The 25,281-nt window shown below is 44.2% G+C and overlaps 2 protein-coding genes across 2 annotated transcripts; one reads left to right on the top strand and one right to left on the bottom strand.

Annotated features, from left to right (window-relative positions):
* The first annotated feature begins 1,570 nt into the window (after positions 1-1,570).
* apex1 (APEX nuclease (multifunctional DNA repair enzyme) 1) lies at positions 1,571-10,601 on the top strand. Its single transcript, XM_083651750.1, has 5 exons — positions 1,571-1,660; positions 3,257-3,388; positions 4,315-4,478; positions 7,539-7,731; positions 8,399-10,601. Exons 2-5 carry the CDS (start codon positions 3,331-3,333, stop codon positions 8,911-8,913), a joined length of 930 nt encoding a protein of 309 aa, XP_083507876.1. The 5' UTR covers positions 1,571-1,660; positions 3,257-3,330; the 3' UTR covers positions 8,914-10,601.
* Positions 10,602-10,680: 79 nt separating this feature from the next.
* On the bottom strand, positions 10,681-25,170 carry LOC310790022 (uncharacterized protein). Its single transcript, XM_083651741.1, has 9 exons — positions 24,930-25,170; positions 24,158-24,360; positions 22,368-22,463; positions 21,676-21,771; positions 19,456-19,566; positions 19,151-19,274; positions 17,426-18,794; positions 12,958-13,010; positions 10,681-11,973 (listed from the first exon to the last, which is right to left on the bottom strand). Exons 1-9 carry the CDS (start codon positions 24,961-24,963, stop codon positions 10,691-10,693), a joined length of 3,369 nt encoding a protein of 1,122 aa, XP_083507867.1. The 5' UTR covers positions 24,964-25,170; the 3' UTR covers positions 10,681-10,690.
* Between the last annotated feature and the right edge of the window lie 111 nt (positions 25,171-25,281).

Here is a 25,281-nt window from a genome sequence, read left to right as displayed (position 1 = left end):
AGCCGGGTACAACGACGCGGGGCTCTGCGAGTCACATGATTTTAGATGCGTCAAAGTAATATTTCCGGTGTATCTTGCCCATTCTGGCCAGACGAGTTGTAATATATTTTCATGTCATAGTGTTTTGTGGTAATTAATAAAGGATATTGATTCTGTTATTTTTCTATATTTTTGGGGGTAGTACAATTTTACATTGAAGTCAACGGGGAGAGGCTTGTGTTTTCCCCCTAAAAGGGAACGGGAACATGTGCCGCCTACAAAATGACGTATTGCCGATCTGATGTATGTAGGTATGGAGGACCCAAAAGTGGTTAACAAAAGTTTATGGGCACACGGATTTGGGTTCAGCAGGATAATCTTCACGAACGTTAATCACTTTTATGCCTTTTGAAGCGTTTTATAAAAATAAAAAATAAAATGCGTTATAAAAGTTATTCACGTTTGTGAAGATTATCCTGCTGAACCCAAATTTGTGTTCCCATAAACTTTTGTTAATCACATTTAAGTGAAATCCCCATTCTAAAACACCGTTCCTCTTACGAACCCAGAAGTATACTCCCGGACTCATTAGCCTACTGCGGTGTCAGGGCAGCAACAAGTCAAAGGAATGTTATCTGCATGGACAAGAAGCGATTCCTGGCCTTCAACGCCATGGTGATTGACTGCACTGCAAAGAGGTTATGGATGTGGCAGAGATGGGGACTTGGACTTGAGACTTGGACTTGAGTCGCACTTAAGTCAAACACACAGTGACTTGAGACTTGACTTGAGACTTGTCCTCAAAGACTTGAGATTTGACTTGGATTTGAGATTTGGGACTTGTGAACAATCTTTATTTTGGTGTGTATTAACATTAAGGAAAAGTCTACTAATAATAATGTTATCTAATCAATGCTGATATGGTATGCTAATAGATAAGGAGTGAGGATAATACAGTAGCTATGCTTTGAATTCCTTAGTTTTAGCTATGCAGTGTTCTAAGCAGACAGGAGCAGATGATAGAACGCTCATCCATAATAATAATAATAATAATAATAATAATAATAATAATAATAATAATAATAATAATAATAATGCATTTTATTTATGGGCGCCTTTCAAGGCTCTCAAGGACACCGTACAGACATGGTTAAAACAAGCAGCAAGAATCAAGGCATACAATACAAATACAAAATATAATTTGTAAGAGACTTGAGACTTGACTTGGAATTGTGGCCAAAGATGTGAAACTTGACTTGGACTCTAGCTCAAAGACTTGAGACTTGACTTGGACTCTAGCCCTAAGACTTGAGACTTGACTTGTAAAAAATGACTTATGAGCATCTCTGGGATGTAGTTGATGTATCTGGAACAGAGATAGATAAAATACTGAGAGATACATTTGTGCAAACTCAGGCTGCCTCTGAGTGGTAGTATGGACAACAATTATGAATTGGAGCACTTTGTACGGTCTTACTTTTTAGTTTAGTTTATTTTTAGTTCAATTCAGATCAGTTCAGTTTGAGTTCAGTAGATGGCAGTAATGCAACATTCTGCATGCCAACCGCCGTACAACCAAACAGAAGAAGAAGAAGGACACATGCGCAAAGTTGTGTGTAGTGTGTGTGGTGGAGCCAGCAGATCAGCGTTTGTTCTGCTCTTGCATCCCGTGGAAGTGCAAGTAATATTATTTTTGCATCCCGTTTTCATAAAATGCATCATATTACGAAATGCGTCGTAAAGGAAATGCTAGTTAACGCACATTTGCATCACGATTTGCATGCGTAGATAAACAAAACAAGCTTTAGGTAACATTAGCTAACGTTAGCTAATAGCTCGTTACATGTCCATTCATTCATGAGAGGCCACCTGCAGCTGCTCCTTTGTCACAGTGGAAAGGCTAATATTAGCTTAGCTCGTCTCCAGGCCCGTCCTGACTGTACAAACCTCAAACTCACTCAATTATTTCTGGAGTTGTTGGTTTCATTTAAGCTGTAATGTCCCTGTACGTCACCCAATCGATTCATTTTGTATTGAGTGCTTTTGGCTAAATTGCTATCGTTTAACGTTTGCTAATAGCAGGATCTCTGCCCAAAATAAACAGGCAGCAAATGTGTTTTCGGGAGATGATGTAAACACTTAGTAACAAGTAAACACTTGTAAAACCTCAGTTCAACTTCCTTTTTATTTGCTAATTTGTTTGCTTTCCTTTTCAGGCTGACATGCATGTATGGTTTACGATAAACTATACATGCATCGTAGTATCATCAAACTAATGCCGATTATGAAGATGTTAACGCTATCTATTTGAAAAGGAGGATAATCTATTTGAGAAGGATACATGAGTGTTGTTGTCATGAAAATATAATTGATATTTGTTTGTATTAGTGGTTTACCATATGATAACTGAGTTTATACAACTTTTCATGTTGGTATGTTTCAGCACCAGAAATAGAACAAGTTACACTATCCATTTAGGGCACAATGCAGAAATAGCAAGAGGAACCACATTTCTGAGGGTTTCCGCTCTGTGCTTTTCCGTTCAGTATAGATTTAACATTGACTTTTTATGTAGCACTTACTTGATGCTCCTCTCCAAAAGCATCTTAACAGGAATCAGACCGCTAAGCCCATTCAGCTACACCACTTCCTTAATACATCTCTTTAGATACAGGTCTGGTATTTGGAAATCTAAAATGTCTCCTCTGGCTTTTACTGTTCCAGGCTTGAACAGACCTCCAACATAAAGTATTGGTAGTTTTCTGCAGTAATGCATTTGCCAGCTCTGACTGGGGGATCCCAAGGTGTTACCAGGCCAGCCAGCGTGGAGATATAATCTCTCCACCTAGCCCTCAGTCTGCCCAGTGGTACGTGCCACTCTACGTGCCTGGAACACCTCCCTAGGGAGGCGACCAGGTGGCATCCTTACGAGATGCCCGCACCACCTCAACTGGCTCCTTTCTATGACGGCATTAGCTCAGGAGGAGTAGAGCTGTCGCCTGGAAATCGGAAGGTTCCCGGTTCGAGGCTGGCTCCTTCTGGTAGTGTGTCATAGTGTCCTTGAGCAAGACACTGAACCTGGCCTAACTACTCAAGCAGTTGACGCCTTGCGTGGCTGCAGACGCTGTCTGTGTGAATGTGAGGTATCCATGTAAAAGTGCTTTGGGTAGTCGTCGATAGACTACATAAAATGCGCTCTATAAATACAGTCCCTTTACCATTTCTATGCCAAGTTCAATGCTGTTTGAGTTAAATTCTCCCTCCTGTGTCTTTCCAGCGGCGCGTGTGTTGCTGTGTGTGCGTGTTGTGTGTCTGCGAGGTGTGTTTGCTGCTGTCAGATCGAGCTCAGCGATGAAGAGAGGGAAGAAGGAAGAGGCGGCTGCAGAAGGGGAGAACGATAATGGCACCGGTAATACAGCACTCCCAGTTGTATGATTGCATCATGCATTAAAACAGTACAAAACCTACACTGTTTCCCATTCAAAAAGTATTTTGTAGTATTTTGTTTATTTTACATCATGCAAGAGATGTATTTATGATTGTTAATAATTTAGTTTCTTCGTATCACACACACACACACACACACACACACACACACACACACACACACACAGGGTATCCGCAGGGTCTTGAAAAGTATTAAAAGTTGATAAATCAATTTAAGGAAAATTAAGGCCCTTAAAAAGTCTTAATCGCCATTTTGTAGACTGGGCTGATAGTGTTGAGTGAGCGTAATGATATCGATCGCAGACCCCTGAATTTAATCCATGTCGTATCGTGGCAGACTATGTGATGTCAGCAAATATTGTATCGTCGTCCAAAGAATCTATATAATATTGTATCGTGATGAAACTTGTGATTTACACCCTGATCGCTGATGTGATGAAAGTGGTGTTGAGGTCTTGAAAAAGCATTTAAAAAGGTATTGAATTTAACTTCATGATTCCTGCATATATATATAGCGCTGCGGCTATTTGATATGCTTAGGCATTCCAAATAGTACTACAGTTTAGCGTAATTCTTAGCTACACATGTTTAAAGTACAGTTTCATACATTCTTATGCATTCAAAAAGTAGCATTGCGTACACCATTACACATTAAAACAGTGAAGAGAGAATGTCTCGAATGACGTCTAGGGCACTTGACTCTTGAAAACTTGAGTTCTTTTTTTTTTGGATACTGTCACTTTCAAGCCCAGGCAGCACTCTGCCTCTGTGGTACTTGGTAGATGCTCGTGAACACTTGAAACCTCCTTAAAAACCCTCAACTTCTAAACCGGACTTGTTGCTTTCATCACAACTTCATTAATTAGCCCTCTGTGTTTCACCTCACAGCACCTGCAAAGAAAGGAAAGAAGGCGAAGGAACCAGAGGCTCCCATATTGTACGATGATCCTCCTGACAAAACCACCAGCAAAGACGGCCAAGATGCCAACATGAAGATCACCTCCTGGAACGTGGACGGCCTGCGAGCCTGGGTGAAGAAGAAGGGCCTGGATGTGAGTTTGGGAGCGCAAAGAAACAGAATTGAATTAGGTGTCAATTTGTAGGAATGATGAAAGGTTTTGAGGCTGGTTATAAAGGGTGTTAAGAGCAGGGAGGATCTATAGACCAAATCAGCGGGATGTTTACATTTACTTCCGGGTACCCCTGAGGTCCACACATTATAATGGCGGTGGACGGCACAAACTGACGTGTTGAAGACAAAAACAGACAAAGAAGACAAAAATGGTTCGTCCGTGTTGTGTTGTTGTTTAATATCATTCATAACAACACTTTCACTAACGTTAGTGGAGACCAGACTAGCTAATTTACCTGTTGGACCAGACCAGAGTAGACTTGACGCTAAATTAAATTAACGTGGCGTCAGTAGCTCTGTTTGTAACGTTAACGTAACCTCGCGTCACCAGGCTCTTCTACGTTAACGAGTCTGCAAAACAGCGAGTTTGACAGACAAACAAATGTTATTAGCTAGCTAACACTACATAAAACAAACACAGAAGAAAGGCTAGATACGTCGGACAAGCATGTTTACCAACCGTTTAACCATTTAACACATTGAGTGCCAGCCGTTTTTTCAATCCTGTAGGTAAGTTGTGCCAGGTTTTTTTTTGAGGATTCTGGCTCATTTTACAAGAGCCGAGGATTCTTTTCTGTTAAGACTTCGTGAACACCAATCATCTAAAAATAACTAATAGAATGTGTGCTTTCTCTGTCTAAAAGAGTTAGTTTGCAGAGTTAGTAGTTATGTAGATATTAGCCGTTGAGTACAGCATGGTTTTAGCGTCTCAGACAGGAAGCTGAGATAATCGCAGTTTTGTGAAATTCAATCAAACAGCAGAACAGTCACCTGCCTGTGATTATGGGTGCCCTTGGGCAAGTCTGTATACTGTATTGTGTGTGTGTGTGTGTGTGTGTGTGTGTGTTCGCGCGTTGCTCCGCGGCTCTGAGAGGAAGAGATCTCTGTCCGTTCTTTGCCCCCACAGCGTGTCTGTCTCCCACTCTGTGTGCTCTCTCTCTCTCTCTCTCTCTCTCTCCTCTCTCTCTCTCTCTCTCTCTCTCTCTCGGGACTAGAGAGAGATAGAGAGAGAGAGAGTGTGTGTGTGTCTCCAAACTCCTCCCTCCGTCTGTGCTGCGGAGGGAGGATTCTCCGCGGCCGTCTGGACTGTAAAACTGTTTCTTGAGGTGGTCGGCTGAGAGCTTTGAATAAGCTTTTGCGATTCTGGTCTTATTTATGCGCAAAGGTACTCGAGTGTGTGTGTGTGTGTGTGTGTGTGTGTGTGTGTGTGTGAAATCGAAAGAGTTTTCGCCCAGCTACTTCCTTGAAAATTACACTGGCTTTCTCCAGCGCGCTGGCTGGCTGTGGCTCTGGCTGTGGCTGGCTGTGGCTTTCTCTCTGTCTTGGGAGAGAACTGTCGCCACTTAGTGGTCGGTAAAATAGATTATACACATTCTCTTCCTCCCAATATTGATATAGAAGACGTAAAAGGGGTTGATTGATGTCCCACCGTCAAAAAAAAAAAATGTTTATGTAAGACGAGATAGCTCGTCTATGGCACTCAACCGTTGGATTATGTAAGACGAGATATCTCGGCTATGGCACTCAACGTGTTAAATTGAAAGTAGTCGGCCGAAAACAACGAGAGGGTTTGACAGCATTTATTTGACAACACGCACATTTAAACCTGCCGCCTTCCCCAAGTGGTACCCGGAAGTAAATTTGTTTACATGGTGACGTCACGGTGATTTGGTCTATTGGAGCGTAAATCACCATTTTAACAGCAGAAAAGAGTTTACTGACCTGTTATATAGGCTTAAATTAAACTATATGACCTAAATTAGTATATGTCAGAGAAAGTAGTTTAGGATTGATGAGGATATGGTGTTTTAATAGTTAAATGTGTAAATCAGTGCCATTAGTTCAGTTCTGATAATAGTTCTGATTTCTGAATCAGATTTTTGTCAATAGGACAGTGACGTCACTGCCATCCAGAAATGTATATCTCAAAAACTATACATCACATCGCTTATATTTTGACTTTCTTAGTGAGAACAGAATTAGCTCAAGAGTTTGATGTATAATATATGCATGTCGTGTTAAAGTTGTGTGAACTGTCGCAGTTTTTAAAATGTAAACAGGGTCAGCCCGCTAGAGTCAGACACTCAAACTCATGCTCCATAGGCAGGGTCCCATTGCCGTCTTCCACCCAGTGACGTGGTTTGTTTACCAAAATGCTGCTCGGCTGATCCCTCGTATATCAGTAGTTGCAGTGCCTTGTGGTGACAAATTGGAAGTCATAGTCAGGGTTTTTACAGTCATGTAAAACCTGGAAAAGTCAAAAAGTAATGGAATTTTTTTTAATACATTTTCCAGGGCCTGGAATTGAATCAATTTACGGGGAGTGGCACCTCCAGCCCCAAGTTGTAGAGCAGATATGGTCACGCTACAGCAGAGCCACAGTGACGAGGGAGAACACTCGATGCGAGTTGTTCGTCTCAATCCACAGCAGCCTCAGCATAGCCGCACTAGTGCACGCCTGGCCTGGCCGCACGATAACCCCCCACTAGAGCTGATTCCCCCCACTCTTGAGTAGCGCACAGGGGGCGGGCTTTAACATTAGACAAGGTCAGGTGGTTGCCTCAAGTGGCGACCAAAGGCCCCATAAAACTATGGTTAAGAACGTTTTTTTCTTCTTCTTCCTCTGCAGCATTTTCAGTTGTGGGTTGGTTAATTGCCTCGTTACCTCGTTAAGGGTGCACTTTATTACATTGTCATTGAGCAAATGCGTTTATCCAAAGCAATAGCACATTTTCTCAACAGTAGTGAAATCAACTGTGCAACACAGTCTACGTCAGCCAAGCCCTTTTTAAAAGGAATAAAGTAGCATTTGTTGGATTGTTTTTTCTATGCCAAATTTCAAACTTCAGTCTAAAAATATTGGTGTCGGTTCTGAAAAACCCATATTGGTTGAATCCATAGGGGTCGAACCTTAACGTATGGTGTAACTTGTGTACTATGGGACAAGTAAGGCAGTAGTGACTTGTGTTTTCCTTCCCAGTGGGTGCGGGAGGAGGCTCCAGATGTCTTGTGCCTTCAGGAGACCAAGTGTGCGGAGAAGGCGTTGCCCGCTGACATCACCTCCATGCCCGAGTATCCTCACAAGTACTGGGCCGGCTCCGAGGAGAAGGAGGGCTACAGCGGGGTCGCCATGCTCTGCAAGACCCTGCCGCTCAACGTCACCTACGGCATTGGTGAGTGGACAGTGCACAGCGGGATTCACTGTTTGGGTCCTTGTCTCTGTGTCTTTCATAGTTGTTTGCTATATACATTTTGATAGTTAAGTTCCTTGATAGGTCTGGTAAGTCTTAAACTATGAAGAAATAAAAGCTGCACTTGGCAACTTTGCACATTGGAGGCTCCAAACTGTAGTGAGACATCCCAGAATGTAATTGGGGCAAACAGGAGAGGTCTCAATTACTTTGTGTATTTTAAAATATTAAAGATTTTGCCTTGCTTCAAGTTGATCAGTTCCAGGTCTTGAAACTTTTGAATTTCCCCCCAAAAATGTTATTGAAAAGTTGGATCCAGCAGTTTTGTGTCAGTACACACAATTACACTTGGAAGAAGAATACTAAGCTGTAGAGCGATGTCTCACTACTATAATAAGGAGAGGGGTTCCAGTTCCACGCAGCGCACTTTTGATCAACTGCTGGCCGCATGCGAGCGAGCGACGAGCTAGAAATGATTATAGTATTATATTATCCATCCCCTGTGTTACTTACATCATAATGAATGCAACAAAACCTACCAAAACAAATTGCAGTCTGGATCAAATGTGCCATTTTGAAACTGAAAATGCAGGAACCCTCGTGTGTCTGCATGCAATTCTTTACTGAACCTCCTCTACCAATCCCTCAGGCAAGGAGGAGCACGACAAGGAGGGGCGCGTCATCACCGCGGAGTTCACCGCCTTCTTCCTGGTGACGGCCTACGTGCCAAACGCCAGCCGCGGCCTCGTGCGCCTGGACTACCGCAAGACCTGGGACGTGGACTTCCGGGCGTACCTGAGCGACCTGGACAAGCGCAAGCCGGTGGTGCTCTGCGGCGATCTGAACGTGGCCCACGAGGAGATCGACCTGAAGAACCCCAAGGGGAACAAGAAGAACGCCGGCTTCACCCCCGAGGAGCGCGAGGGCTTCGGCCAGCTGCTGGAGGCCGGTTTCGTGGACAGCTTCCGCGAGCTCTACCCCGAGCAGGCCTACGCCTACACCTTCTGGACCTACATGATGAACGCCCGCTCCAAGAACGTGGGCTGGCGGCTCGACTACTTCGTGCTGTCCCGCGCTCTGCTGCCGGGCCTCTGCGACAGCAAGATCCGCAGCAAGGCGATGGGAAGCGACCACTGCCCCATCACTCTGCACATAGCCGTGTAGGGTTAGTCAGTCTACTGCGGTGATCTAACGGTGCCATCAAGAGCCAGGTGTAAGCAGGTTTTCATTCCAAACAAACACTACACTGATTCGTCCAGTGGTTCTTAAAGTGGGGTCCTTAATGGGGTTCCAGGGCGTCGCCAACAAAATGGGGAATACTTTATTTCTCACTATAATTCCATCCATAACTAACACACTGACAGAATGTATGACTATTTTAGCCAAGCGCTTCATACACTTTCTGTAATAAAACATCTGAAAGCTAAATTGGTATCAGATGGGGGACCCTGGGACAACATCTGATCAAACGGGGGTCCCCCATGGTCTAATTTGTGTCAGTTTACGATTCCTTGACGTGGAAAAGTTTGAGAAGCACTGGATTACTTCCTCCTCTCTGGATAGTGTTAATTAATCGGTGACATCAGCTACTCGAGTGTTTGGTTTGGGTCAAAACCTGCAAAAACAAGGTTTCACATGGCACCTAGTCTGGTAGCGATGGGACGATATTCTTATCTCACAAAACGGGACTCAAACATGATAATATGTAATAAGTGAAAAAAATTAAATGACGGCTGTGCAGAATTCTGATTATTTCTGAGCCACAAATCTTTCAATAGAATGTAAACGATTTAAAAATGTCATTCCAACGTGCAAATAATCTAATTTGGATGGAGAGCTTGTGAAATAGTGATGGGTAAGACGTCTCATTTGTGATTACGACAGCACAGCAGAATAACATCTATCACCATTCTTTTTTCTTGCCCCAAAATGCATTGCCACATTTTTGTATTTGCAATACATTAAATTCTGATCTATCGTCCCATTCCTAGTAGTAGGAGAACACTGGTGTAGCGAGTCAAGCTCTTTAGTTAAAACATTGCTACTGCCATTTATTGTCTTCAATGTTGTTCCCTGACTCACTGAAACTGACTCTGTATGCCGGCACGCTCTCAATCACAGTGATGCAGACGCAGGGAAAAAGTCACAAATATTTCACGGGTGAATTAATTTTCATTTGAGTTCACTGTTCCAGTCAATTCACGGATGAGTAGCAGCTAGATTGTGTAGTAGTAAGTACTTTATTTCTTTGTTTTCGGATGACTTTCAGAAACATAAAAAAAAATATTCCATGTGATTGTAAGACACAAAGCATAATGCCTACTTGTCCTCTTTCTGGAATAGATGTTAGTCACTAGACCCTGTGCTTTACACTCCTATTTCCTTTTGGCTATTATTGTAAACAAGATGCAACATTACTACTACCTTCTTAAACATGTCTAAGCTGACATTCAACTACTTATTGTTTGAAACCAAAACAATGTTGTGAATGGAAGATGTAACAGATTAACTTCGAGCACAATAAGCACCCGGACAGAGTGGATACAGCAAGATGATTTTGTATTTTGTTTTTGTGCTTCTTCCAATCAAGTGTTTTCTGTTGTAAAACATGCCCACAGTTATCAATAAAGACTGGATTTGTATGAGTACACGTTTCTGTTCATTATACTCTATTCAGCTTTATGAAAGGCAAAGCAAGCGATATCACAATGTGTCTGCATGTGTTCCTTTGCTCAGGGATCGAGGGGGGAATGGGACATTCAATACATGAAAGTTTCAATGCTAGATGGAGAGGTCACCAGTAGTTAGACAGTACATTTGGGCAAGAGTCATTTCATCAATTCCTTCAATTAACTCAATTCAATTTAATCAAATTCGGAACTTGATTTTGCCCCAGTCTTCACAGCCATCTATAATCTTGTCCTTTCAATCTTCAAACTAACTATGCAAACGCATGTGTCCGTTGGTGCATTTTCAGGTGATACGACTGCTTGAATCCTTTCCCGCATTCCCCACAGAGGTATGGCTTCTCGCCCGTGTGCGTTCGTTGGTGCCTCTTCAGCCGATTGGCGCTGAGGAAGCTCTTGTCGCACTCGGTGCAGGAGTACGGCCGGACGCCGGTGTGGTAGCGCAGGTGGACGGTCAGATAGCAGGACTGGGTGAAGCTCTTCCCGCAGTGGGGGCACTGAAAGGGTCTGTGGCCCGTGTGGAAGCGCTCGTGCTTCAGCAGCTCGGCGTGGGAGAAGAACCCCTTGCCGCAGTCGGAGCAGAGGAACGGCCTCTCGCCCGAATGCGTCAGCTCGTGTCGGACCAGCGTGGCCTTGTAGACGAAGCTCTTGTCGCACTGCGAGCAGCGGAACACGTTCTCCCGGGTGTGGCAGCGCTCGTGCTTCCTCATGTTGCGCTCCCTTTTGAAGCTCTTGCCACAGAAGGAGCACATGAAGGGCATCTCCTCGGAGTGGATCTTCATGTGGCTCAGCAGGCCGCCCTTGTAGAGGAAGCCCTTGTCGCAGTGCGTGCACCGGTGCGGCCGCTCTTTCTGGTGGATGCGCTGATGCGCCGTGAGGGCGGCCTTGTAAGCGAAGCTCTTTCCGCAGTTGCAGGCGTGCGACCTCTCTTCGACGCAGACCTCCAGACCGTGGATCTGGAGGTGCGCGTTCAAGTCGCCGTCGGAGCCGAAGCCCAGGTCGCACTGCCGGCAGTTGTACGGCCGCTCGGCCTTGTGGGCGACGTCTTCTCTGTGGGTTTTCAGGTGCCTCACCAGCGCGGACTTCCAAGCGAACGCCCGTCCACACTCGCTACACAGGTACTCGCCGTTCTCCATGTGGGCGCTCTTGTGTTCCCGCTGAGCTGCCGGCGACTTGAAGAGCTCGCCGCAAATCAGACACTTGTACTTGCGTCCGTCCTTGTGCGTTTGCTTGTGCCTCTCCAGTGACTGCCTGAAGGAGAAGCGCCGGCCACACTGAGAGCAGGCGTAGGGCTTCTCCCCGGTGTGGATGCGGCGGTGGGCTTTCAGTAAGGACTGGAACTTGAAGCTCTTGTCACAGTCTGGGCAGCAGAAGCGGCCCTTTTCGTCTGCGAGCACCTCGGGGGCCAACGTGTCGTCATCCGCCTTGTCCGAATGATCATTCTCAATGTGCTCCTGGACCTGCACTTCATCTATGTGGCAGAAGGTGCACTCAGGACAGGAGAAAGCAGGTGATGATCCATCCACCACCACAGAACCTTATGGAGAAATTATAATGGTTTTAGTTAAGTGGTGTGTGTTGATTGCAGCTGAATACGACCTGAAATAACGGTCATGTGAATAACAGCCCAGTCTCAGTTTGGTGAAAATATAACCTCGAGGCATGCGGGATTTGAACCTGGGGCTGCTGGCTTGACAGCCGCCTGTCATAACCACTCAGCTTCCAGTTCGTTGCTGTCCGTACCCCTAAACCACACCCTAATCCTAACATTTTTTGAACGAAGTGTCACTTTTTCAACATGCTTGGGGGGAAGTTGCATAGTACTTTTTCTCTGCCACTGAGTGGCGCTAGTCTAGCAGATGTGCTAGGTCGTATTGCAGCGATACAAACGTTATTGGTCGTATGAGTTGCAGGATATGTTGCAGTACTTTTTCTCTGCCACTGAGGGGCGCTAGCGCTAGTCTAGCAGACGTGCTATATGGTCGTATTACAACCTCATGATGGAGCATATGAGTTGGAGGACATGTTGTGTTTCCCACAGGATTTGGAGAGATCGTGGTGGGTGTACCTCACACCCACTTTACTATACTGTGGCTTTACAATGACGAAAAAATAATTGTCTCCCTATATATATTCTGCATACAGGTCATATTATGTTAGAATACGGCTTGCTTAAATACAATGGCCCATCTATACCAAAATCCCATCCAGGGGAGAACTCAAGTACAAAGTATCATTTGCTTTGTATGCATAAACAAAAGGGGGGAAAAAAGGGAATTTCCTAACTTTGATTGTAATGATGTTCAGCCAAGATAACACAAGCCCTAAAGCAGGAGTTTGCAATCAACTAGTTGAAATTAACATGTGGCAATCAAAATCTATTTGTGGTGGTCAAAATATATTGTGGTGTAGCACCATCAATGTATGGGACACACTGAGTTAGCTTTAGTTAGGTTAAGTCCTTTGAGACATATAAAGAGCTACTGAAATAAACAAACTTGTACTTATGCTGTAGGCTCACCTGTATCACCATCCTTTGTTGAGATGATGGGTGACCCATAGGAGTGTTCTGCACTGTTAACGAGAAAGACAAATAAATAAACCAGATGCGGTTGGCAACTGTTTCTACGTCAACATACTTGACACATCTTCACACAACACAAGGGTGGTGTTAATACAAACTAGGGATGTTCATTTTGAAAATTTTCCATAATCGATAATCGGTGAAAATTAACGATCAATTATCGATTATCGATCATATTAATACTTATATATTTTTTATATATATATATTTTTTTTTACAAAATGAATGCCTATGGCAGAAAATACGAAAGACAACGTATTCTCCTCAATGAACTCTTTATTTCAATGTGTCTCCTCTCCAACACTGCTGTCCCCGGCGCATGCCGGTGTGAATTCCCCATGTTTAAAACAGTTTTGTTGGCACAAAGGCCCGTGCCCAGCCAGACAACTAGAGACTATATGAAGCTCCACCTCACGTTAGTCGGCTGTGCAATGGAGTGGGGCGAGGAGGAACGAATTCCACCCAAACCTAGTCCAATTTTTTTTTTTAATAATAACAAAATCGATCCAAATTCCACAGGATCGATTCCAATCCTTAACGATCAATTATCGATTTTCGACAATTGATGAACATCCCGACCCTAATACAAACTTAAAGCATTAAGGACATAATGAAACCATTTTAACAGCATCTTGCTTCCTTAAAGGGGGACTAACCCCCTAGATATGTATTAGAACAGTGATTTGAAAATACCTATGGAAAAAACCAAGAAATGACATATGCTCTTGTCTATACTGGACTCTTTGGCTGTGTTGAAGTCCAGATTTTTTTTCGGAAATCGACGCCATTACAGTTTGCCTATTGCCTCAAAAATAATTTATTTGAGAGGGCCCATATCTGTATAAATATCAACAACTAGCCAACGCTGGTGGCCTGTTTGGAAAGAGCTTTGCTCAAAATGGTTGAAAGTTATATCAATTTGGTAATTCAGTGGCGAACTAGAAATTTAATTATTTTTCTGCATGTAACTCTATGGGAGTGTGTTAAACTACGTTACGAGAGCAAAGTGGCATGGGCTCGTTACAGCAGCGCACTGCACAATACGACAAACCCCCCGTTCTGGGGTAACACAATGCGAGATTTCTCTACGTCATTCCCTCGTCCAAGTTGCCATATAGTCCCTTTTTCATTTTAGTTTGGGGGCTTTTCGTGATTCTTGTTAAAAGTTGTGCAAAAGTTTTTTCCTCTCAGCGCAGTGCAGGCTGCCTGCGCCTCCTCCCTCCTGCCAGACCCCGGCTTGCGAAACAGCCTGCTGCATGCATGGGGCGCTTGTAACCTCACGGAGCAACAAACAAACAGACAGAAATAGCTGGTGTGCGATTTAGAGAATACAGTCTGAGATTGGGTACAGGATTGAGGGAATCCCGCATCTGTTTGCGAAGGTGCGACTGGACAGGACGCTTTTCACAGACAGGCACAGTAGTCGGAGCGAGGCGAGTGTCTCTACTCAGGGCACAGCTGCAGATCCTCCGCGCATTCAGTCTGTCCAAAATCATTACCGATATAATCTCAGTAGGAGGGATGCAGGGAAATGATAGTAGCCGATGTGTTTAGAGAAGCTTTGTCACGTTGTCACGTCGTAGTATAGCGTTATATTTTACATGTGCGCTAAACTGCGACCATATTTGTTTGCGGAAATATCAGACTGCTCTCTCTACTCTCAGAGCACAGAGAGCTCTGCTCTGCTGCGCGCGCCCGCGGAGCTTGGAGCTAGTGCATGAGGTTTACAGTACGACTCTCTCCCGCATGCCTGGGCTGGAGACAGCTGCTTGCAACTCGGACTGATAATATATACATCATCATTCGAGCTTATTCAGGTAAGATATTAATAAAGTAGTGACACATTCAGCGGGAAACTAACTATAATTAAGACATGTGCCAACTTTGACAACGTTTGGTTCAGTATTTTAAGAGCAAACTTCAATAAGAATAGGCTTGGAGTTCTGAGGAGCTGAAAGGGTACAGGGGGGGTAGGGGAGTAATTATCTTGAAATCCCATAGTCTTTGGGTCACCGTGACGTCACGACGTGTCAAATATCCCATTCATTTGAGAAAAAAAAAAAAAGCAGTCTTTGACCCTAAGAGGGCGCTTATGCCAGATATGCTGCTGAAAAATGATACAAATGGTAAAATGGCAACAGTTTGGTGTCAAATGTGGAAATTCTGACCAGAATTCTTCACACATCACCCCCAAAGTCATATATATTGGTTAAAAGCTGAAAAAAAGTGTTTTGGAGGTTAGTTCTCCTTTAAAGGTCCCAATTCGTGCAGCTGTAACCTCTTAAAAACGTGTGTCTCTGGTCCATAAAACATGATTCTGGATTAATCTGTCGAAAATATAGCAACCCCGTTTGTTGTGACGGAGTTCTCACTTCCTCATCTAGTCGCTTCCCAAGAATGGTCTGTTTCTATAATATATTCAGAACTAACAGTTCCCATTGGCCGCTGAGGGAGAGCCCGCCCCAGGCTCCCAGCGGCCAATCAGATCAGCGTCTGTGGACCAGCACGCTAGGTTGCGAGTTATCGTTAACTTAACGGTACTACGCTAAAGAGGACATCTCAAAATGCCTAGACTTACCGGATGCACCTCTGCAGTTGCTGGATCACGTACAGTTGGCGTCGCTCCAGCTAGAAGTGTTAATTTTGTGGCTATAGACTAAATGGTGCAGGTAGCTTGTGTGAGATTGACCCGCGCAGTATGCAGGAGGAAGCTAGTGACGTCCCAATTCCCCCAGATTCCCCTCTGGGCAAACGATGCGTTTGGGGGTGTGGCTTGGAGGAGACTGCAGGGGGACGCTGGATAGGGACAAATCCAACTCTGGCAGTTCTGAGCTTGTGACCACTCATTACAGGGAGGGCTGACAGCAGTATATATGCATTTGCAAGTAAAAACAGCTTTTGCACGGAATGGGACCTTTAAATGTGATGTACTTTCTGCTGAAACAGGATTTTGGGGTGGGACAACACAGGGAGGGAATTGCTCAAAAGTGTAAATCAATATGGACGCATACATTGTCAAATAGATTTATGGTATGATAGAACAAGCTAAAAGCGCAAAAAAGTACTTTTTAATTTCAGTGTGACTTTAAAGGGACTTATAGTCATTTTCAGTTTTTCTCATTAATATGCAAATGATTTCAGCAAGGTGCTCCAATATCTAGTAAGAACATCTATACTATAGACTAGGGATGTTCATTTTGAAAATTTTCCAAAATCGATAATCGGTGAGAATTAACGATCAATTATCGATTATCGATTTTATTAATACTTAGAAAATTTTCAATATTTTCATTTTTTTTTTTTAACAAAATGAATGCCTATGGCAGAAAATACGAAAGACAACGTGTTCTCCTCAATGAACTCTTTATTTCAATGTGTCTCCTCTCCAACACTGCTGTCCCCGGCGCATGCCGGTGTGAATTTCTCATGTTTAAAACAGTTTTGTTGGCACAAAGGCCCATGCCCAGCCAGAAAACTAGAGACTATATGAAGCTCCACCTCACGTTAGTCGGCTGTGCAATGGAGTGGGGCGAGGAGGAACGAATTCCACCCAAACCTAGTCCAAAAAAAAAAAAAAAAAAAAAAAAATTTAATAATTAAAAAATCGATCCAAATGCCACAGGATCGATTCCAATCCTTAACGATCGATTATCGATTTTCGATAATTGATGAACATCCCTACTATAGACCTTATTCGATTGACGTCACTCACGTACGGGCACGCCCACCGCTGCCATGTTCTCGACATAGCGCTGCAGCTCTTAAGTGACAGCCTATGTGAGAGCAGCGTTTATAGGAAGCTAGCCGCCGTTAGCGTTGCCTGTATCGTTCCAATTGTGTTCGGATGGTGACCTGCGTTAGGCATGGCTGTAGTAATAACAGCAATAAAGTCCCCGTGGTTTGTTTCTATCTCTACCGTCCACAGGCGTGACGGGAGCGAGACTGAGGATACGTCAGCAGCACAGGAGAGGTGTGTGGATAGTTGGGAGAGAGACAGGTGAAACTTTCTGACAGCTCCTCACAGCAAAGTCTGTTCACCTCGTTTTTTCTTTTGTTTATTATTACAGGCATTAACGGCAGCATACAAACAACAACTCTGGGGTTTTTATTGCCGTCATCACTATCACTATTTTGTAATGGAACAGAAACGACAATAAGGCCGTTACTATAGTCGTCAGCTGCAGGACGGTATGTCAACAATATGGCGCTGTCCGGGGTTAGCGAATAAGGTCTATTGGGAGAACCTGTGGTGTAAGTATGACGTTTCTATTCATGTATTGTTCTTATACAGACACATGCCCCCATGACGGCATAATGTCCATAAAACTATGAGATGTGAATGAAACCAATGGTGACACAAGAATACAGTATTGATATGAAATTAAAGAGTTAATAGTGTTTTTACCTGTTGAAAGGCACCAACTTCAAATCTGGCAACCTCACTGTGGCCTCCAGTCGTCTCACAGGAGCTGAAACTCTCCCCATGCGCTTCTGCAAATTTATCACCTGGATCTTCATGGTGGGTTTGCGTTTGCGTCCGCTAGTGCGGACCTTGACCTCATCTGTGAGTTCCGGGATCATGCCTCCGGGTTCGGGGGTGGAGCTTTCGCCATTGTGGGTGGAGCTTTCGCCGTTGTGAACCTCCGTTTGCTCCGCATTGCCATTCTCACCGTCCGTCGCTTTCCCCCAGGTTGTATGTTCAGGAAGCGCAACAGCTGCCTCTTCTTTAACCTCACTGGGGCTCACTGCGGGTTTGTTTGAGTTGCAACCGATTGTGTGAGTTTCCAGGTGTCTCGCGAGCGCTATTTCCCAAGAGAATTCTCGGTTGCAGTGCGAGCACACGTACATGCCGTTGTCCGTGTGTTTTTGCTTGTGCTCCGTGCGGGCCGACAGCGACTGGAAGGTCTCCCCGCAGACGCCGCATTCGTACTCTCGCCCGATTCTGTGCGTGTGCTTGTGCCGGTCCAGGGATTGCCGGAAAGAGAAGCACCGCCCGCACTCTCCGCAGCGGTGCGGGCGCTCGCCGGTGTGGATGACCCGGTGCGCTGTCAGCGCCGAGGCGAACTTAAACCTCTTCTCACAGTGCGGGCAGTCGTGAGGTCCGGAGGAGGTTCTGTGTTGCGAGGACGCCGGGTCATCCTCGGTTCCTTCTGGGTGGATCGGTTTCATCAGATCGCCGTCAAGTTGTTCTTGTCTTGCTTCACCCTCCTCTTCTCCAATCGTCTTCTCGGCCTGCAGCCGGCACTTGTTGCTGTGGATGGCCAGGTGCACACTCAGCGAAGAGGTGGACTTAAATGTCTTCTCACAGTCCGGGCAGTCGTGAGGTCCGGAGGAGGTTCTGTGTTGGGAGGACACCGGGTCATCCTCAGTTCCATCTGGGTGGATCGGGTTCGTCAAATCGCTGTCAGGTTGTTCTTGTCTTGCTTCACCCTCCTCTTCTCCAATCGTCTGCTCACCCGGAAGCATGTTTACAGACTCCGGAAGCATCGCCATTGGCTCTTCGGCCACCGTGCCGATGTCCGTTCCTTCAAAGCAGCCTTCTTCCATCACCATCTCTATGTGTGCGCTTGTGTTTAGCTCCACCTCGGCGTAATCCGTCACTGTGATGATTTCCACCTCGTCCATGAACGACACAGCGTGCGCGATGTCTCCGAGACCGTGCAGTGGATCTGATTGGCCGTCTTGGTTGGGCTGTTCTGTGGGATGTGCCACTCTGCAGGGGGGAACTGCAGCCAGGGAGGAAAGGATGCCATCGCCCATTGCAGAAGGGGGAACTGCACATAAAAAAGGCAATAATTATTATTATTCAACCTTTACTTTTAGTGATCAGAAGCCACACTGAGGGCTGGAATCTTCTTTTTCAACAGATAGTTACAAACAACAAAGAGGAAGAAAGGAGAAAGAAAATCACATAAACAAAGACTATTCTAAAAGAGAATCACATAGATCAGTCCATCATAGAGATATCAAGAGTGCATCAATTTGAAGCAGGTGCAATTCAGTGTAACCAGAGTTGATAGCCTTGATTAAAAATGTCCCAAAACGAACAAGTGAAAGACGGCAGAGGGGGGAAGGTAGAAAGAGACGTAAGCCTTAAAAAGGAAATACACCACCTGTGGTTGTAACTCACCATGTTGCTCTAGATGCCCGAGGTGTTTGTGATGCTGGAGCAGATGCGTCAGGTCTGTGGGTTCAGAGACTGAATGCACACAATCCTCCAACGCCGAGCCTGCAGCTCCCAGCCATGAAGCAGTCTGTGAGAGCGTCAGAACAACACAACCCGGGTTAACCTTTCATCCCTACAATCAACCTGGGAATAACCCTGGTTGGACCCTTGGTGTGAAAGGGGTAGGAGAGAGTATGGATTTAGCAGTCGGATATCCACAAAGGCTCGACTTCACCGTTTTGTCTACGTGAAATGATGACATCACTCACCTGCGCCAGGTCAGGAACTGGCAACAGCTGAGCCAGACGACAGACAAACTCCCAATACAGAGTCTGCAAGTCACAATCGTACTGTGGCCCAAAGTCAGAGGGGAAGACCTCCTTTGAGAGACAAAAAGAGATGCTGATGAAACATCTTTTACAAAGTCACATAAATACCACATCCTTTCTCAGGGGCTAGTTAGAGCAGTGGTTCCCAACCTTTTTACACCAAGTACCACCTGAGAAAGTAGTTGGCTCTCCAAGTACCACCATATGACGACGTTAAAATACAATCTATTCAGCCAGGCCCGTAGCCAGAGTTTGAGAAATACCGAGGTCATTTTAGCGCGGCGTGGGGGGCCCAGGGGGGGCTGTGCACCCCCGGATAGAAAATTTTGTCCATTTTAAAGTAAAATGCTTCAATCTGGTGCACTTTGAGAGCAAAATGAAGAGGCTAGATCTATAAAGAACTACATACATCATGTTAGATTAATATCCTCTTTACTGTGCTGTTGCTTTAAAATGATACAAAAAATAAATGTCTCCCCATATGATATAATTTATATTCTGCATACAGGTCACATGGCAGAATACTGCTCAATTAAATACAATGGCCCATCTACACAAACATCACTTACAGGGGAGTTACTTACCCATTCACTTCAATAGAACTGTCCCCAAAGTCTAGCCCCAATCTAGCCTCAATGCAAAATCTGAATGTTGTGAGTTATCTCTCTTCTATAGCACACAGAGAGGAAGCAAATTGTTGCATTTCCGATCAACTGTCGCATTAAAACATCAATGACAGATTAATAGATCTGGGGACCAGGGCTATTTAAAAAAATAAAAAAATAAAAAAAAATTTGGTGTGGAAAATACCGAGGTCATGACCTCGGTGTACTCAATGGTAGCTACGGGCCTGTATTCAGCTATGCACAGTTCACGCAGGAGGCAAATTTATTCCAACCTGCAGCCTATGTGCAACCTGCAGCAGCTGCACTTGTGCTGGGTTGACTGCTGTCTTCACCTCCTTGTGCTTCATCGTTGCTGCTCTCCTCTACTACAGCTCTTTTACGATTCCCTCCCGTTTTGATCCACTTCATAATTTAAACATTGGGATTCCAGGGATCAAGTACCACCAGCAGGGGGGGCGCAAGTACCACCTACCTTGAGAAACACTGCCAATAATATTAATAATTATTATTATTATTTCACTTTCACATGTTTGAAAACTACTACTAATGACCACCATGGATTTTGCACAAAAACTAAAAAAAAAAAAAAAAATTTTTTTTTTTTTTGAATTTTCACAGAGCCTTCCAAGTACCACCAGCAGGGGTCGCAAGTACCACCTACGGTACGCGTACCGTAGGTTGGGAACCACTGAGTTAGAGGATTCATGTTAAAAAAGGGAATTCCGCAGAAAGAAAGAAAGAAAGACAGAAAGAAAGAAAGAAAGAAAGAAAGAAAGAAAGAAAGAAAGAAAGAAAAAGAAAGAAATTAATAAATCTGCAATTTTGTAGCAGTACATTTTGAGTCATACAGTAATTACAAAGAGTGGCACATAGGAAAAACAAAGATACATGTACATATAAAGTACATGTATACTTATACTGTCTTCAGAATTATATATATTTCACCATAGCTGGGTAAAAAAGAAAAACACCAATGCAAATTGTTGTCAAGTACACAAGCCACCTCCTGCCAGATTCCAGGACCAACTGAAGGTGTGGAACTGCATAAAACCCAGCTACGTAGAAATCCGTAACGTCAACATGAATGGTCAAATTATTATTTGTGCTCTACAGCAGGGGTTCCCAACCTTTTTTGTGCCAAGGACCGGTAGATACATGAAAAAAAAAGTTGCGGACCGGTTGTCAATTTTAATGGTTTTAGTTACATATATATTTACTCACTAGGTGGCGACAAATGGTAAATAACAGCCTTTTGTGTTGTACTGTATGTAGCCAACAGTATTTATGTTTTTGTTTCAACTACAAACATAAATAAACGTCAACTTGAAACTATGTTTCAACTACCACACACAGCCTATAATATTATAGCCTATGTTTATTAAAAAAAAAAAAAAATTGGACCGGGCTCGCGGGCCGGTACCAAATGCGTTGCGGCCCGGTGGTTGGGGCCCAGTGGTTGGGGCTCTGTAGAGCTCTCTGCTCTACAGAGAGCGCAAATACAGAGAGGGAGATTCACTCAGTGATTTTGCCTCACCAAGAAAAAGTTGTCTCTGTCTTCAGGGTCTTTGAGCAGAGTCTGGATCAGCAAAGGAAAATTAGCCGCCACTCTCTCCACGTCTCCTTCATTCAGCTGCAGCATTTGAAACATTACAGATTACACATTAATATTGGATAACAACTTAATTGATATGTGTGAATCGTACTACCGTACATGAGTTATGAAACATTTGGGAAATACACACAAAGATAAGAATAGCAGGCTATAGAATAAGATTTACATGACAACACACTATAATATGGTCGTGTACACACACCACTGTCATTTGTGATATTTGATGTTGTGAAGAATAATCTTAAATGTGTGTTTGCCTTTTTGCCACTGTTAGCAGCATACATCAACATAAACACACCCACCCACCCAGCCACCCACCCACCCACCCACACACACACACACTGACCAAAGAAGAAGACATTTAGGTTTAGGTAACCCTGCTAACACAATTTACAAGATCATCATCATCAAAGAGTGACAGGAATATTTTATTACATCTTTTATCAGTGAACTAAGACTTTGACCCTGTTTGAGACCTAGGAAATTATTCTACTGTTGTACAGAATAAGAGTCTTAAACTCCTCATATATAATGTGAATATGTCATATTTCTTGACCCAACACCGGCCTTGCCAGTGGCATCACAATATCAACCCTTAGAGTGGAGACACTTACATCTCCCATGCTGGTGGTGGATAGTTTCATCTTGTCCAGGTGAGATAAGACAAGCTCAGGATCCACCAGTCCACTACGGCACAGCTCAACAATATACTGGGGGAGGAGGGGGGGGGGGGGGGGGGGGAGGACAAATCAAACATCAGATCAAAATGCTCTCAAATTCACATTAATGTTCAAAACCTTTACTTTTTGATGTATCAGCTGGTTAAATTATTCTACTGTATACAGAGGCAATGACAGTATTTTCATTTTTTTGCTGGCTTTTACCCTATGAACCCATCTTTATTTGTCACAAACACCGTGGCACACACATGTGCACGGCGGCCAGTACACACACACACACATGCTTTGGAGGCGCCGTGAAATTTGTCCTCCGCGTTTGACCCATCCTGGCTCGTCCTCCTCCATGGTTCAGGCCAGGAGCGGTGTGCAGCTACAGTGAAGCGCCCGGGGACCAACTTCTTCCAACCGCCGCTGGTCAGATGACGATCTTCTGCATGTTTTTAGTGGGGGGTTATATATGGAGGAACCCCAGGGGAGCACGGGGAGAACATGCAAACTCCACACAGAAAGGCCCTTTTGAGGAGATAGCCCACCTGGGCCGTAGGCACTGAAGTGGGAATCGAACCCAGGACCTTCTCGCTGTGAGGTGACAGCACTACCACTACCACAGTTATTATTGTATTGTTATTTATTGTTTTCCCCAGTGATAAATACAAGTATCTGGCCATGTATCTAAATGTGTAAAATTGTACATCCTTAAATCTTAAATAATCCACATATCAGGAATTATTTCTAGCCAACAGGAACTATGTATTAGCATGATGGAATCAATGCTTTAATCTTCAGTATTAGGGCTGGGCAAGAATTCAATATTATCGTTTATCGTCTTTCAGTGGAATCATATGAAGATATTTTAATATCCTGTCACAGACATTTCTGCTGTCTGAATGATGACAAGTGCATTTTACTTAAAAACTCTGATAAAATGAAGTATGATAGGAATATTTGAAAATGTCCGTGTTGCTTGACATCACACCTAACATTAAAATTTCGTTCAATGAAATTAACATTAATTTGATTATTTTACGTGATTCTGCATATGAACCATATTGTGATATCGCCCAGCCCTATTCAGTATTTTCTATTATATCTTATCTACATTCTATTCAGTGTTAGGCGGCAGTGGTGGCCTAATGGTTAGAGAAGGTGACCGGAAGGTTGTCGGTTCAATCCCCCGGGACCGGCAGGATACATCTGGGTGGGGCAAGTGAAAAACCTGCGCTTGCCCGTCCCTCATTACCACCACTGAGGTGCCCTTGAGCAAGGCCCTTACTGTTAAGGGCCTCCAGACTGGAGTGGTTGGGGTTAAGGGCCTTGCTCAAGGGCACCTCAGTGGTGGCAATGAGGGAGAGGCAACTTTCCCCAGCTGTATCCTGCCGGTCCCGTGAGATTGAAGCGACGACCTTCCGGTCACAAGCCTCCAGTCCAGTGGAGCTGCTCATTGGCCAGCAGATCAGACTGTGGTTGTACTGGACAGCTTCCAGGTGTGAATGTGAACAGGGCGCTCCTGAAAAAGAGAGCATTGCTCTCAGTGAGACTCCCCTGAATAAATAAAGGTAAAAAAAAATGCTTCATCATCATCAACAACAACCATGGCCCATGGGGATGCATACAATTGATTTGAGTCTTTATTTTATACTATATTATAAAAGTACATTAGTCATGAATCAGCACACAAATGGGGTCAAAGCTCATTGAATGGGTTTTCCTCCGCTTGTACTCACCCTGGCTCGTAAGCCCAGATCGAGTTGAATCCTGTGTTTGTACATTAGCAGCTCTGGGACCATCTCCATCACCAAGGAGACAAACTCAGCTACTGTCCAGTAGTTCATTACATCTCGCTGCTTCACAACCTGCCACATAGAGGCTGTCATCAGCTGGAGAGGAGGGACCAGAAGGCGCAGCGACGGGAGAGGGAGGGGAGAACCTGCAACAGAGGACCACTGAGACTGAGGGATGACACAACTCACACATCTGCCCTGTTTATCCCAATTTAACTGATACAGTTTTCCTATTCTGCCTCCACCCATTCTTATTTGTATGTTCGATTTCAAATGGGAACAGTGATGTGTCCAAAAAATGAAAACAAAATCCAGTGGTATTAACGCTAGGATTGAGTAACTAGTAGAATATGTTTCGCCACTCATCTGAGAAGTGCTGGAGAACAGATATCAAACAGTGATGTGTTTTGAATGCAACCTTTTACCAAAACATTGTGTGCATGTTCAATAGCAAAAACGTTCCTCATACTCCAACCAAATCCATGATGCAGTAATGTAGGGAAAAGTATTTCTGAGTGTCGTTTATAAAGTGCCCACACTAATGTATCTCAACGTCTGTGCACTAACGTTAATATGGAAGCTAATTAGCCAGGAAGCTAATTGTGCTAACTTAGCATGCATAGAACAAACTAAGTTAATGTTACTTGATCTAATGCAAACGCTAAGCATTTTCGAAATGTGTTGTTGATCTAAGGTGGTTTGACAGTTAACCAACCTGTACAGACGACCCGGAAAACCTCTGAATCCATCTTCTCTTCTGCGATGTTGAAAGTTTAACGTTAGCCGGAGGTTAGTAGCGTTAGTTAGTTAGCGTTAGCTAGTTAGATAACATTAGCTGTCAGTTACCTAGCTTAGTTTGGCTAACACGACAAAGCGCAGCAAACATCAGGCGGAGGCAGCTGTCACCCTCTCTTCTAAATAGATGCACTGTAACTGTACTATAGTATACGTGTGAATAATTAACATACACCATACAACAAACTGTCTACATTTCGGCATTTGTCCGAGGCTTCAAAACAGAAACAACAACAAACGTCATTTCCTGTAGAGAATGATCTCTTCTTCGG

The sequence above is a fragment of the Poromitra crassiceps genome (genome assembly GCF_964638095.1).
Source record: "Poromitra crassiceps genome assembly, chromosome: 2".
Lineage (NCBI taxonomy): Eukaryota > Metazoa > Chordata > Actinopteri > Beryciformes > Melamphaidae > Poromitra > Poromitra crassiceps.
This window is presented reverse-complemented; position numbering and strand designations above follow the sequence as displayed.

Coding starts and splice junctions, on each gene's coding strand:
- LOC310790022 (XM_083651741.1), bottom strand. CDS start 24,963: ATGGATTCAGAGGTTTTCCGGGTCGTCTGTACAG. Junction 24,361..24,929: donor TTTCCGGGTCGTCTGTACAG/GTTGGTTAACTG, acceptor CCTCTGTTGCAG/GTTCTCCCCTCCCTCTCCCG. Junction 18,795..19,150: donor CGGGCATCTAGAGCAACATG/GTGAGTTACAAC, acceptor TTTTATGTGCAG/TTCCCCCTTCTGCAATGGGC.
- apex1 (XM_083651750.1), top strand. CDS start 3,331: ATGAAGAGAGGGAAGAAGGAAGAGGCGGCTGCAGAAGGGGAGAACGAT. Junction 4,479..7,538: donor TGAAGAAGAAGGGCCTGGAT/GTGAGTTTGGGA, acceptor TTTCCTTCCCAG/TGGGTGCGGGAGGAGGCTCC. Junction 7,732..8,398: donor CAACGTCACCTACGGCATTG/GTGAGTGGACAG, acceptor CCAATCCCTCAG/GCAAGGAGGAGCACGACAAG.